The 15,157-nt window shown below is 36.8% G+C and overlaps 1 protein-coding gene across 2 annotated transcripts; it reads left to right on the top strand.

Annotated features, from left to right (window-relative positions):
* Nucleotides 1-1,205: 1,205 nt before the first annotated feature.
* Nucleotides 1,206-14,744, top strand: HUB1 (histone mono-ubiquitination 1). Of its 2 annotated transcripts, none has more exons than XM_077379263.1 (19): nt 1,206-1,732; nt 4,379-4,540; nt 4,629-4,716; nt 4,817-5,023; nt 5,150-5,317; nt 5,499-5,677; nt 5,777-5,860; nt 5,977-6,096; nt 6,200-6,386; nt 6,478-6,638; nt 6,725-6,796; nt 7,254-7,330; nt 11,399-11,593; nt 12,397-12,469; nt 12,559-12,645; nt 13,159-13,296; nt 13,377-13,579; nt 13,669-13,834; nt 14,196-14,744. In XM_077379263.1, exons 1-19 carry the CDS (start codon nt 1,622-1,624, stop codon nt 14,325-14,327), a joined length of 2,610 nt encoding a protein of 869 aa, XP_077235378.1. In that variant the 5' UTR covers nt 1,206-1,621; the 3' UTR covers nt 14,328-14,744. The 2 variants fall into 2 exon arrangements, with proteins under 2 accessions (XP_077235378.1, XP_077235379.1); XM_077379264.1 differs by lacking the exon at nt 1,206-1,732 and adding an exon at nt 3,477-3,548.
* The last annotated feature ends 413 nt before the right edge of the window (nt 14,745-15,157 follow it).

Below are 15,157 nucleotides of genomic sequence, written 5' to 3'. Positions count from 1 at the left end.
AGGGTGACTCACTTAATACTATCCGGTGGCATAGGGGACCTTCGTATACCTTGGAGGTTCGCTCAGTTCTTTGATGAGATCCTAGACAAAATCAAGGGATCATCTATTATTTTTAACCATATAAGAAGATCGGCTAAAAGTAAGGCAGATCAATTAGCTAGGGAAGGAGTAGATAGGTAGTTGTTGAAGTGATTTGATTTTTTGCCTCTTTGATTTGGAGCCTCTTTTATATCTTTTTTCTTCTTCTCTGTTTGTCTTTATATTTCTTGTATTATTTGGGTTGACATTCTCTGTCGGGCCTTTGGCCTTTGAATATATTCTTGCTACTGTTTAAAAAAAAAAAAAAAACGTGGCGTATGATGCGGGTTTGGGCTAGCGTGGCATAGTTAGACGATTAGCTCAGATTTGTTTTGTTTAGAGACTCTAGCATGAACAATTTATTAGTTATTTCATTTATTGTCGGAACCTGTTAATTCGGAGTTAGTTATGATAGATGGACGCAAGACTTCATGATATTTAATTTCACATAGTACTTTTAGCTGTTTTGCGTATCTATTTTCTGGTACATGTGAGGAAATTCATCTGTTTGATCTTGTGTGCCCATGCCGGTGAGCCATGGGCACACCACTCTGTCGCGGACCCAGGGCCGGGGGGTGACACCTACCATTTCTAGGTTTAAGAGGACATTGTTACAATAGAATATATAGAAGGTTCACAGGACTTCTTTATGGATATCTCCTAAAACGCAGGGTCTTTACCACAACAGTAAGAATCCAAAACCAAGTAAAACCATGAAATGGAATAAATTCACTCATCAAAACCAATCCAAACTCAAAATCTAAGCTAACGGGTTCAATTGAAGAAGCCTCCTTAATATTTCATCTATTTCTCAGATGAGGGTATTAAACACAGCTTTAAGAAGCCCCAAACCTACTAAACCATGAAATTGACCGACGAAGGCATTTCGCAGGCCGTCTGCAGCCACATAGGGTTCAACAGATTTTGCCTGATTCCTGATGTGGCTGGCTGCTCTCTCATGCAACAGACAGCCCGCGAAATGTCTTCTACGATGGATACTAGCAAATCCCTCTAGAGTAACATATTCTTTTAGATGCCACTGAAAATCGCACAAAAGGAGGCCTTTTAGGTGCAATGACAAATATAACCTTCTCCTACTAAGAACAATAACATGCATTTTTATACTCTCTCTCTCTTCGAGTTCGACTGCATGGAATATTGGTTATAAACATTCTCTTCTCTCTCTCTCTGTCTACAACTCAACGAGGTCTATGGTAGGCCAAATTCTACCTCCTTTCTGAAATTCTATTCACCCTTTTTCTCCTCTGCTTAATCTCTTTCAAGCTCTATCAGAAATTAGGGCAAAATCGAACAAAATCATCTCCGCCTCATCTCCATTTCAACTTACCTTTTGCCCTAATTTTTCCCCCTTTCTTTCTATAAATTAGGGTTTCAGAAAACGAATCTGTATAAGAAACTCCACTCGATCGATCTCTACTTTCTGAATCTTATGTTTTATCTGTTCTTATTCTCTCGTTGTTGGGTGGAAAATCCTTTCTTGCCCTAATGTGAGTGGAGAGGTTAGCTAGGGTTTGTAATCGCCATGGGAAGCACAGGTGAACCAGATCGAAAGCGCCGCCATTTTAGTTCTATCTCTCCTAATGCTGCTACTGCAAAAAAGCATTCTTTTTTGCCAAATTCTGATGATAAAAAGGTATGTTTGTTCCTATTTTTGCACTGCATTTGATAAAAAAGTATGAATGTTCCTATTTTCTGTTTCTCAAAATTGTAAGAATTGTATGTAATTCTCCATCCCTTATGAGTTTTTTTTTTATGATAGGGTTTTGTATGTGGATGTCTTGATCTGTATGTTTGCTGATCTGAATTTCGTAGGTTTTTGTTAATTTTATTGGTCTTTTGAAGGTGAACTTGTACTTCTTTAGATTTTTTTGTGTGATTTTTTTTTCCGTCGTTAGGTTGAGTTTTATTTGGGTTTCATGGTACAACCTTTTCTCAACCTGTATTCTTGGCGGTTCTCTGTTTGTTTATGGTGATATTGAGGCATCTCAGCATGTATTCTTGGTGTTTCTCTGTTTGTTTACGTTGCTATCGTTTTCACTATTGAGACATACATTTGTGGAGGCATTAGTTTTAATTTCATGCTGCTTTGATTTATGGTAGAAATCATTCTTGTTATGTCATTTTAGTATACGAATGCTATTTTTTTATACATTTTTTTGGAAGGAAATGATTCCTGTGATATTTTGTTGGTGTTATCTTCAACGTATGTTCTATAATATTTTTGTGAAGTGTATTGGTAGTAATTAGTTTGGCTGACTGGTTTGGAAAGAAAGAAACTCAAGAATATTCAAGGGGTTCAATAAGAGATCTCAGTTCCTATTTAATAAGGTGATAGCCATTACCATCTCTTGGGTGACAATTTTGCCTTCTTTCAGGTTTTTATCTGCTTATGATTTATAGCATGGTTGGAAAGAGATTTGCAATGGATCTAGCAATATACCAATGGTAGTTCAACATTGGGCGCCTCTAGCCTAACGGCTCTTGAAACTTAATTTTGATGGGTCTAGCTTGGGAAATCCTGGTCCATTTGGCATTGGAGGTATTTTAAGAAATGAACATGGGTAGTAAAATGGGCGTTCTTGAGCCCTATTGGTGTGGTGGATGTAAATGAAGTGGGAGTTCGATACATACACCAAGGAGTTAAGTTGCTTGAGAATGAAGATTTGAACAACGTGGTGATTGAAGGTGACTCACTAAATGTTATAAGGTGGCTCAAAGGATCACATCCCATTCCTTGGAGATTTGCCCCATTTTTTGATGAAATCCAAGACAAGATTGGGATGGTGTTTATATCCTTTTCACGCATTAGACTCTCGGCTAATGGCGAGGCGGACAGATTAGCTAGAGAGGGTGTCTCTAAGGAGATTTTGGATCTCTATGATTTTCTCCCTCCCTGAGTGATCCTCAGTTTTGTATCTTGTTTGCTCAATGCTTTATATGTTTATTGTGATATTGTAATTTTGGGACCTGCTCGGTCTCGCTCTCCTATTAATAGAATCATCTTTACCCTTAAAAAAGGGAAATGATATCTGCGCCAAGTGTTTCGATAAACTTGCGCTCCACTTGTTTGTCGTGTAGTATTTAAAGGGTTTAAAGAGCTTTTTGAGAACCGTAATATCCTCTTTAAAGACTACAAGACAAACAAGTGGAGCGCATGTTTATCCAAACACTTGGCGCAGCTATCATTTCCCTAAAAAAATGATAGTAATTGGTTTATTTGATCTTCAGGGTATGTTCTATGATATTTTTGTGAAATGTATGGTTAGTAATTGGTTTCTTAGCTGTTCGCATATAAGAAAATAGGTTTTGATTAGAGGCTTCCTTATGGTTTCTTCCACTAAATTGATAAAAACCTAACAATTGTAGAAGTGGAAGAATTAGCTGATGTGAACAGGCAGCGTTATTAATTCAGCCTAAATATTCGAGGGAAAGGGGGCAATATGGTAAAGGTGAGCATGTTAGCCTAGTTGGCATTGTTGCATCATGTGATTATGTATAGTAACCAAATTCCCTTTCAATTTATAAGAGGCATCAAGACAATTTACTTACAGTTGTCTCAAATTTGGTTCTGCTGCTTGTTTCATCACTTGAGAAAATTAAAAGATACATTAAGCACCATTGCTTCTACTGAAAAGGCTTGTGGTGGTTGCATGGACCATTACAAGAAAAGCGACAAGTTGATGTGTGGAACTAGGAGATACATGACATCATTCTTCACTTAATTATGCTTTTCCATTGCAAAAACCTACTCGATGTACATCAATTCTTTCATTTGGTAATTCTGTTGTTATGAATTTGATTTCGCCATGTGTGTAGCATGCCACCTTAAAAAAAAAGTCGATGCATGACCAACAAACAGCTGTTGATAATGCAAAATTTTGGGGGCTAGATTCGAATCAAGCAGAGAAAGTAGAGAAAACAACAAAATTAATGATCAAAGATCACAAATAAGATTGGGCATCCATTTTCTTTGTTCAAATCTGAACTTCTCATCAGGGCTTCCCGTTGCTGGTCCTGGAGCTCGTAACAACGATAATGGATCAGGATCACTCCATTTTGCATTTTAGCCAACTTTTATTAATCTTTTTAGATGCCATTTTAGGAAAAGTATCAAAATTCCATCGTATATATGCAAACACATAATAATAAACATGTTAATTGTTCTTTTCATGCAACTTCAACAAAGATTATGATGAGAAAATGTCAAACTCTTTCTACGGCTGACCTTAGTGCTCCAAAATTTAGTTTAGTTTCTTATGATAATTTTCTTCTCTTGTAGCTTGATGCTGCTGTCCTCCAATTTCAAAATCAAAAGCTTTTCCAGCAATTAGAAGCTCAAAAGGCTGAGTTTTTTGCCCTTGAGAATAAATTTCATCAGCTGAAAGAGAAGCAACACACTTATGATGACACATTAAAAGTAGTGAATAGGTCTTGGGAACAGGTATATAAATGACTAAGTGTTAATCTGTCAGCAGGCAGTTTTACTTTGTTTTGTTTTAATTTTTAATCCAATTTGGTTGTTTTAACAGCTGTTAAAGGACTTGGAATCACTTTCCATTCGCACAAGAGGCTCTACAAATGCTGGATGTGATGTGAAACATCCTCAAGTTTTCGAGGGTAAGAAATCTCAACTGTTGTATATGTCTGTATTCATAGTTACTGTTTAAGAGTCTCAATTTCATCCTTATACAGTGCTGTGAACTACTGGTTTCCCCAGATGACACCTTCTTGAGCAGACTCCTGGAAACTGGTGCCACTGAAAGTTGCTCTGCTAAAGGGTCTCCTAATCAATTGGAAGATGATATTCAATCATCATCTGCGACAACCAAAAACATCTTACAAAATATAATAGCTTCCATTAATGACCTGTGGGTTGTAAATGATAGATTGTCTGATGCACTACTGGAGACATTACCAGAAGATGGTAAGCTTTACTTCGAAGTTGATTTAGTTGCTGAATTTTATTTAACTTCTATAATTTCAGTTTAGGGTATTCATCATTTATGAATAATTCCTTAGTTCTTAGTCAATTATGTTCTATTCTCTATAGAGTTCACCAGACAAATGAAAAGGACAGCTAATAACTTAGAGATGGAGGTTAAGAACTTACGTGTGGATCTAAGTGAGGTTCATTTGAAGCACAGATCATTGGCCAGTGAGATACAGAGTCATCGAGACACGGACGCCAAGAACAAAGCTGAGCTTAAACATTTGATAGGTAATGTTATTCTCATTGATAACAGAATGTACAAGTGTACCAAAACGCTTCTGCATGCAAAAGTTTTCTTTTGCTAAGAACCTTTTAAAAAAAAAGAACTTTATTCAGAAAAAGTAAGATACAAACTGTAATGGTTCCTAACAATACAAATTTTGACTGTAACTCTATTGATTTTATGAAGGGGAATTGGAGAACACTATTGCAGAGTTAGAAGACAGCAATCATAAACTGGCTTCCCTTAAAGCACAAAGAGCTTCTTTCCCCGTCCTTAATTTAGGGAATAAACATGTTGCCGGAGATAAGGCGAGAGATAAGCAAAAAGACTTGCATGATATGGAATTTGCTCTCAGAGAGTTGTTGGTAATTCGTCATTGTCTTTATCTTGCCTATCTGCATATGTTTTATAATAACTTTTTCTGTAGCTGATATGTATACATATTGATTCGAGCTCCTGATCAGGATTTAGCTTCAAATCGACTTCTAGAACTCCGGCATGTGCACGAAGAAAGGATTGGGATTTTAAATCACTTATCTAATTTGCAGGTTTGTGGTTTTAAATGATTAGTTGTGTTAATCTGTCTTAATATACTTATCAGTTCTCTCTCTCTCTCTCATTATCGTTATTCCGTTTCTCTATTATATTAGTTTTTTTTTGACAGAACACTTTGAAGGATGTAAGCCATATTTCTTCATCAAAAGCTTGTCTCCTGCTAAGTGATCAGATTGAAAAATCAAAAGTAGAAGTTAATCGGTATCAGGCACTATTGGAGAAACTACAGGTGGTAACTGGTCGGTAGATGAATGCAGATACTTGTGTAGTTATTTCAGTTGAAGCACTTTAGTCTGTGTTTCTGACTATTAATTTGAGATTTGACACTGCAGGTTGAGAAGGACAACTTTATCTGGTGGGAAAAAGAAGTCACCATGAAAATTAATTTAGCAGACGTTTCTCGAGGAGATTCTGAAATTGCCGAGTCACGAATCTCTGAGCTTGAAAAAGAGTTACAGAGACGAATTGATGAAAGAAATCTTCTTGAAACTAAGCTTGAAGAGGCTTCGAGAGAACCAGGTATAAATGCGTTTATATGTTCTCGATCGTAATAGATTGTTAGCAGTTATTTATTTATTTATATAACTGGGGGCATCCTTGTGTATTTCAGGAAGGAAAGAAATCATTGCGGAGTTCAAAGCACTGGTTTCTTCACTCCCCAAAGACATGGGCATTATGCAAAGCCAACTGAATAAATACAAAGAAGCAGCCCTGGAAGTTCATGCTTTGCAGTCTGAAGTTCGATCTTTGTCTAATATCCTTGACAGGAAGGTGAGTCTCATAGAGGGATTTGAATAAATGTACATGCATGTCCCTGTATTGTTGTTTGAAGGACTTAAGGTGTAGTCTCAATACAGGCAAATGAGCTGGTAACTTTGTCTGGTAGATCTGCGGACGAAGATGCTGAAATACAGAAATTGCAGGCTGTGGTATGTTATTTTTTTCTTCTGTCATCTTTTCCATTTTTTCCCCTTATGACCCAGAATCCATGTTAATAAAGGCTCACAGTTCCTTATATATTTAATTTTTGAATTTTTCTGTGACTTCGTAGAAAGTCTTCAACAGTGGCAACTGAATTTAGGTGGTTTGAATAGGATCTCGGTTAAAACTTAAAACAAACTTGTTGGAGGTAAAATGGTCCCAAGAAATTCTTCAAATGCGTCATTGTAAACATTATATACATTTTTTGTCTGAAAAAGAAATTGTTATTCGTGGGTTGGAACTATTCTATGAAACTGTACTCTCTCTCTCTTGTTTGGGTTTTTTCATTCTTACTAAAAAATGACCCTAAATGGGCTTAAGGTAGCTACATGGCATGGTCTCTATATTCACAATCTTAATACATATTATCTGAGAAATTTGAGAAACTTGTCATTCTTAATACAGGTCAAGGATTTGAAGGAGAGTGAGAAGGAGCTAACGCTAATTTTAGAAATGTATAGACGTGAATCTACTGATTCAAGGTTAGAATATCTTGTGCTTAACTTTCATTTCAAGATGTTCAAGTTCCCTTGTGATTTTTGCTTATTGGCAATTTGCATTGCATTGTTTCATCTTATGATATTCTGAATACAGATAATTCATTGCAGTCTTTGGAAAAAAAATATATTAAATTGTTGATCAGTCATTATCATTTATTCTATGCACCATTTTCATTTTGGGAAAACTACTAGAAACCCCCTGGATAAAAACGTATCTACAGGAATCCCCCAAAAAATTTCTTAATTACCAATCACACCATAAATATCTTTTAATTTTGCCTATTACCAATTTTACCCTTTCTTAAATCACCTGACAAATCCCTAGAATCACTCCATCCATTAATCTCTCTCTAAATAAGTATAGTTGAACTCGGCTCTCTTAATTGAGAAATTTTAGTCGTGCATGCAAGCCCAAAAATACAGTGGGCCCACATTACTTGGTCGATCCAAGCCATTCATTTGTTGGTCCCTGATGTGGATAGGAAGTGCCCAGAAAATCTCCCCTTTAGGATGATCCTAACCCTCCGATCCCCATTTTAAACCTAAAAAAATCAGAGGGTTAGGATCATCCTAAAGAGGAGATTTTCTGGGCACTTCCTATCCATGTCAGGGACCAACAAATGAATGGCTTGGATCATCCCAGTAATGTGGGCCCACTGTATTTTTGGGCTGCACATGCATGCACGGCTAAAATTTCTCAATTAAGAGAGCAGAGTTCAACTATACTTATTGAGAGAGAGAGAGAGAGAGAGAGAGAGAGAGAGAGAGAGAGAGAGATTTATGGATGGAGTGATTTTAGGGATTTGTCAGGTGATAAAAGAAAGGGTAAAATTGGTAATAGGCAAAATTAAAAGATATTTATGGTGTGATTGGTAATTAAGAAATTTTTGGGGGGATTCCTGTAGATAAGTTTTTATCTGGGGGGTTTTTAGTAGTTTTCCCTTTCATTTTTTGTTATATGCTTGTTTGTCTTTTAACCAACACAATGAAATGTGCATGAGTTATTGCTAGATCTTCTCATTTTTTGTTAACACAGAACCAACACTTAGTTGGAATACAATAACACATCAACCTGTCAATTTGGAAAACTTGGAACAAAGAAAAAAAGAAGTATTGGTTAGTAACTTTTACTGTGGATCATATATCTTAATGCCCTGTTGCCTGCTTAAGTAGAGCTGTACCTAGTTGGGCAAACTATCCACATGCAAGTAAGTGTAATGCACTAATAGTCTAATACTACACCAGTCTTGTAACAATCATACAATTCCTTATGTAACATTTAGAGATATGTTGGGATTTAACATTTAAAGCTTTTCAAAGTCTCTCTTTTATGTTTTGGTGGATTAGATCAGAGTGGTTTCTAGTAGTTTCCGTGTTTTGAGTTTTTAATATTGGCTAGCTCCTATTTTAATTATTTCCTTTTCAGTGCCAAGTTTCTCTCGACAACATAAGAGGATTAACTTCACTTCAGAATATCCATGGTGATTTCATCATGGTTGGGTCATCTGTAAATATGGGCTTCAGAATAAGAGTGATTGTTAGTTGGTTTGGAACTTTGAGTGATGCTCGAGAATGTTCATCAATAGAGCACATGAGATTTCTAAGATTCTTATTAACTTCTCTAAGGTTTCCCCTTGAAAGAAGTTGACCCTTTTCTGGTGCAACAGAAATAGAATAACAAAACAAGTTTCAATCATAAATCCAAGACCAAAATAAAACCAGGCACATATCTTAATCAGAGACCACAAGTATAGAATGTGATGCTGCCCTCAAAGAGAAAAACAGCAGATAAAAATAGTTGAACTCTTTGCATGAACTTCAATTTAAAAGTTCTAAGAAGCTAAAGTTCTTCCATAATAAAATAGAAACTTTCCAAATAAAACAAAGTATAGACCCAAATCTCCTCCACAATCATTACTTTATATTCTAAACAATTGCTAATTATAAACTAGTTGTAGTCAACCTTCCTACTCCAACTTAAACCTCCTCAATTTATGATAGAAACTTTAGAAGCTTTAAACAACCTAATTTTTTCTCAAAACATACACTTTCGAAAGCCCATAAAAAATATTCCGAAAATTCAAATAAAAATACAAAACTCTCAATTTTCGCTGCATCAATTTCCAAGAGTAGGTTTATAAAAGTGAATCATGATGCTTCTATCTATGCAACAATTAGCAAACTTATTGGGGTGTGAGGTTGGGGATTGCTCGAGGCTATGTCAAAGGTTCTCCACAAACTTTGGCAGCACTGACAACTTTGCATTTGGAATTGAATATGGTAGTATAGCATTTTAAAGGTAGGCAAAGTTTTCATGTAGGGTGATGCCGTTGAAGGCTATTTTGTTCAATCTATAGAAGCTGGGAGCAGTGCTCAAGAGAATCAATGCTAGCGGGTAAGAATGCAAGGGGAGATGGGGTATATAACAATGAGATTTGTGCCAATCTAGCAAGAACCAAATCCTAATTTAGATAACGCTTCAGGAGGTTCAAAGGGCTATGGAAGTGTTGGCTTTCCATGAGGGGGTTAGGATCTTTTCTTCCCATTAGGTGGATCTTTTGGAAGTGGAGAGCAATTCTTTATTGTGGGTTAGCAAAGGGGATACATTTCCAAGGAGGGTAGCATACATAGTGAAATTCTTGACATGAGTTTACCATGTCCATTGAGAGGCTAATGGGCTTGCATATGCAATAGCAAAGGAGTGCCTAGGTTCGATATTCTTTTGGAATCTTGGCTACCTCTTCTTCTATGGTTTCAAGTTTCATGTTTATAGGCTTGTCAGTTTTATTTCATGACTTGTACTTTTGTGTGCCATATGGTGTATCCAGTTGGGATGAACTTTGTAGAAATAGCCAAGGAGAAATTGTATTTTTCTGTAAAATGCTTTCCAAGGTCAATACGCCTGTCTTGTGCAATGATATGTTTTTTCAGAAGGCCCAACCCTATGTTCATGTCTTCTCAAATCAGGATCCATCATGGTTTAGGATTTCATGGTTCCATAGTAGCTGCAATGTGGTCAGCAGAATTTCTTGGAATCCTTTGATTCAGTTAGAGCAGTCTAAGTTTGCCCTGCCACTTGGGCCTTTTGGTTTTGAACTTTGCTGTTAGAAACGTGAAAGTGAAAGCAGAGTCAATGGATCATTTGCAGTCGTAAAGATCGAGAGACCAAGAGTTGTATGAAATGGTCAAATACAAGGCCAATGGCTTTGGTTTCTCATGTGAGAAATCTACTGTCAAGACTGGCGAAACAAATCAAAATCAATCTAATATGAGTTCTGAAGGAAATCTTTGAATTCTCATGAAAGCATTTTTCTTTCGTCAATCTCAAGGATAAGAGTAGATTTGTTGGCAGGGAACTACGAGTTCCATCGTGACATGTAAAGATCACACTCCACAATCAAGCCAATTGTTAGTTTTTAGCTTCCATATGAATGTGCATGCATATATCCCTAACAGATTACTTTTAGAGCATGGAAATTTGACAATTTAATTTGATTGTCCCTATATGTGGTTTAGTTGTTGCCATTTCAAAAAATGGAGGGGGGGAGGAGGGGGTTAGTTGTTCTCTCTTATTTGTTTTGTGGTCATATTGCTACTACAGTATTATGCACAAAAGTAACATTGAAAAAAGTGACAAATAACCCATCATATGTCTAATTGTAAACTACATTGAAAAAGGTGAGAAAAAAGCCATCATACGTCTAATTGTGAAGCATTTTTAGATTAATAATCAGTATTTTTGTCCACATAATGGAATGCTTATAAAATGGTGCTGCTCCTGTATTGCTTATATGATGATGTCATAGCATACTAAATTTATTGAAACAGGCATTGTTAATTCAGCTGTGATATCATAAAAAAATTGATTGCGTGCATCCATAGGGATTAGTCCTGCTCTAAAATGGGTTGGGGATACCCTATGTCACTAAAAGAAAAATCAGCTTTGATGTCACACTTGAAAGAGACAGTTTAGACAACGTGAATTGTTAATTTCATGTCTGATATAAATTGATGCCAGAATTTCTGCTTAGAAATCTTTTCCAATTGCAGGGATATCATCGAGGCTAGGGATTTGGAATTTAAAGCATGGGCGCACGTTCAAAGTCTTAAGTCTTCTCTTGATGAGCACAACTTGGAGTTGCGTGTTAAAGCAGCAAATGAAGCTGAGGCAATCTCTCAACAGAGGCTAGCTACTGCTGAAGCTGAGATTGCTGATCTTAGGCAGAAGTTGGATGCTTCTGGAAGGTTAAATTCTTTAACAATCACTAAAAAAAAAAAAAAAAAAAAACTTTAACAATCACCTTCCGATGTTTGTGAATTATGTTATATCCAAAGTTTACTTCTATTTGTAGCGCCTTGTTTAAATACTCGTGTTTTGCATTACCAGTCATTTTTCTGTTAATGAGTTTGCATCCTAGGCTTTGTTTGGATGCCAATTGCAAGGGATCCTCAAGCAATCCCTAAGCAAAAAATGCACTTCTTTGGATTACTTGGTGTGTTTGTTTGCCAAAGTAACACCCAAATCCTTAGAGATTACAAGACGACAAAAAGGTGTAGTAATTGGATGTTTGGTCATTGGTGATGTGGCGTCACTTATTTGCATATGAAATATCTCAAAAAAGACAAGATTTCATAGGCAATCCTCTTCTCCTCTCTCTGTAACTTTTTTCTCTGTCTTTCTCCCTCTCCGGGTTAACTTGCATCCAAACATCTTAAAGCTCATGGTTTTCCCAAGGTTTACATGACAATCCAAAATCTTGCCCCCTTCCATAGACTTACTTCCCTAAAATATGCTTAAGCATCCAAACAGAGCTTCAAGCCAAACAGTTCTGTAAATGCACTATCTTAGTCCAATTTAATGCTTGATATGCTTTTTCTAATGAGCCTGTTGAATAATAATATTCGATATTACCATGTATATTACCATTCAGTGTACGGTTTTTTCTGGGAGTTGTTGTCATTTGATAGGAACATTGGATTTTTTTTCCTTCAAGAATCACTAATCTCACCTTGAAAAAATTGCTAATCTCACATTTTTTCTTATTCAGGGATATATCTAAACTCTCTGAGGTCTTGAAATCTAAACACGAGGAAGGCGAATCCTACTTATCAGAGATTGAGGTTCAGATTTTCTCCTTTCTTTCCAATAGGTGGACTGTATAATTTTTTTAAAACATGAATAGGATATGTCTCGCTTCTGTTCCCTGCAGACAATTGGACAGGCATATGAAGATATACAAACTCAAAACCAGCATCTGTTGCAACAAATTACAGAGAGAGATGACTACAATATCAAGGTACTTTCTCTCAATATGTTCTATATTATCGCCTCACAGGAAAAAACAATATTAAGGTAATCAGATTTTTGTTTATCAATTTACAATGCATCTGGTGCTGTCTTTCCTGTAATGTATGCATGTGACTTTTAATCTCATTCTCGTTATAAGCATTTGAAGTCCGTTAATTTTCCTTTAGTGCATCTAATGATCTGTTCCATGTATGAAATTGACAAACTCCACCACTCCTGCCAACCCCTCCTCCTCCCAACCAGAATGCAACTGCAACTTTTGTACAGAAATTAACCAATAGGGGCACCCTTGAAGCTGATTTTTGCAAGGGCGCCCTTCATTCTATCATTCCTCGTATCTATAAATTTGTATATATGTCTGCCATGCATGAGGTTTTTGCGTGCAATCAGTGTAATGCGTGAGTGCGTGATGCACACTTCTCTGATCGTGATTTAGTCTTATCATAAATTCACACCAGCCCCCCATATTGTAGTCTTCTGACCCTTGCCATTTCTGTTCCAGCTTGTTTTAGAGAGTGTGAAGGCAAGACAGTTGCAGGATGTTCTGTACAGTGAAAAACAGACCATGGAAAAGGAGATGCTGCAAGCCAATGCATCTCTGGATTTCTATGACATGAAAGCTGCACAAATTGATGAGCAGGTAACTTTTCTTGTCCTATTAACTCAAGCCTAAGGACCCATTTTTTTGATAAATTTTGAGTTATTTATTCTCTTTTGCAGCTGAGAATGTGCTCGGAGCAGGTTGGGAAACTTTCAGATGATGGGTGGCAGAGTTCAGTTGCTTTGGAGAATACTAAAAGTAGACTATTAGATGTACATAAAGAATCTCAGCACCTAAGACAATTATTGGATGGTTCCCAATCCAAGGTTCATAGAAGCAGACAAAATGTTGCTGAGCTGCAGATAGAACTAGAGAAGGAGAGGTAATCAATTATACACTTCTCTCTCTCTCTCTCTCTCTCTCTCTCCTGAACTGTAGTCCAAATGCTTAGAATTTTAATAATTTTATTAGGTTTAACAAGAAAAGGATAGAAGAGGAGTTGGAAATTGCGAGATGGAAAGCTACTCGTCTTACTGCACATAGGGAGGGCTCATCAGCCTTGGAAAAGCTTCAACAAGAACTCAGAGAATACAAGGAAATACTGAAGTGCAGTGTCTGCCGCGACAGACAGAAAGAGGTAAATATCCCATATCAATCTTTAGTATTATTTCTACCCTTTTATTTCTATGTTGAATATATAATCGAACTCTGAAGCTACCCTTGATAATGGTTTTATTACTATTGATCATCTACCATTTATCTTAACCTGGTGTCTCAAGATTGACATATCTACTTGCTATAGACCTTAATTACTGTTAATTATCAACACCCACACAGATCACATAATATCACAAAGCTATCATGCTTTAGGCCCTTATGGAAATACTTTTCTTGCTGGCAATAGAGAGATTTCAATGTTCGATTTTATATTAAGTATGTCAGTTTTGGCTTCTTTTACCTTCTGGTTCTTGCTTTAATCTTCTGTTCTTGGGCCTCAGGTTGTAATTGCCAAATGCTTCCATCTATTCTGTGCCATCTGTGTCCAGAAACCCTTAGAAAGCCGGCATCGGAAGTGTCCCATCTGTGCCACAAGCTTTGGACATAACGATGTCAAAAGCATCTACATATGACAAAGGCACATGGTTGCTGTGCAGAAGAAGAACGCTGAGGTGTCGTCGACCGCCTATAGATTATGGGCTCGCCAAGGGTTCACTTGTATCTCTACAATGAATTTTTGTAAAAATATTTTTACAAGAATTGTGAGAAGGTATTTCCGCTTTTCCCCCTTCCATCCTCAGCATATTGTTTTCCTATTGCATCCTCAGGTTACAGTGTAGATTTTTGCGGCATGAGATTTCCTGTGACATCTGTAAAGTTTTAGATCCATTCAACTGTTCGGAACACTACCTAAGCTATTGATCCATTGGAATCTCAATTATTATTTGTAGATCCGCCAAAGAGTAACGTGTTTCCATGCGCATGTCTATGTTGAAGTGTCAAAAGATGGGTAGCTTATGAATGAATAAAATTTGCAAAGAGTTGATCTATGATTGCTTTCACGTTGTTTTCTAAGTTGCCTGGACTCTTGTGCAAGCCCAACTCTATCGACTATGTGACTTCTTTTATGCGTGTTTCAGTTTATTTCTAGGGTTTGCTAGCGTCCATCGCATAAGGCATTTCGTGGATGGTCTGTTGCATGTGAGAGCAGCAAGCCACATAGGCTCACTTTTCAGCAGATTTTGTTTCATTCATGAGGTGGCTGCTCTCACATGCAACAGACCATTCTCGAAATGCCTTATGTGATGGACGCTAGCAAATCCCTTATTTCTATGTTCCCGTTATTGAGACAGAGTAACTGTATCCAATTGAAGAGCTATTTAATTACCAGCAAAGGTTTAAACATGTAGTTACTAGATTTATGGATGTGTTAGTTAGAAAGGGTGCATATGTGAAGAGAGAG

Source organism: Tasmannia lanceolata, unplaced genomic scaffold (genome assembly GCF_043159265.1).
Source record: "Tasmannia lanceolata isolate RefF3 unplaced genomic scaffold, GAP_Taslan_0.1 ptg000005l, whole genome shotgun sequence".
NCBI lineage: Eukaryota > Viridiplantae > Streptophyta > Magnoliopsida > Canellales > Winteraceae > Tasmannia > Tasmannia lanceolata.
This window is presented reverse-complemented; position numbering and strand designations above follow the sequence as displayed.

What these genes read in the sequence shown, in the direction of transcription:
- HUB1 (XM_077379263.1), top strand. Translation starts at nt 1,622, where the DNA reads ATGGGAAGCACAGGTGAACCAGATCGAAAGCGCCGCCATTTTAGTTCT. An exon ending in TACAGAAATTGCAGGCTGTG is followed by an intron (nt 6,797 to 7,253) that starts GTATGTTATTTT and finishes TTCTTAATACAG; the next exon opens with GTCAAGGATTTGAAGGAGAG. An exon ending in CTGCACAAATTGATGAGCAG is followed by an intron (nt 13,297 to 13,376) that starts GTAACTTTTCTT and finishes TCTCTTTTGCAG; the next exon opens with CTGAGAATGTGCTCGGAGCA.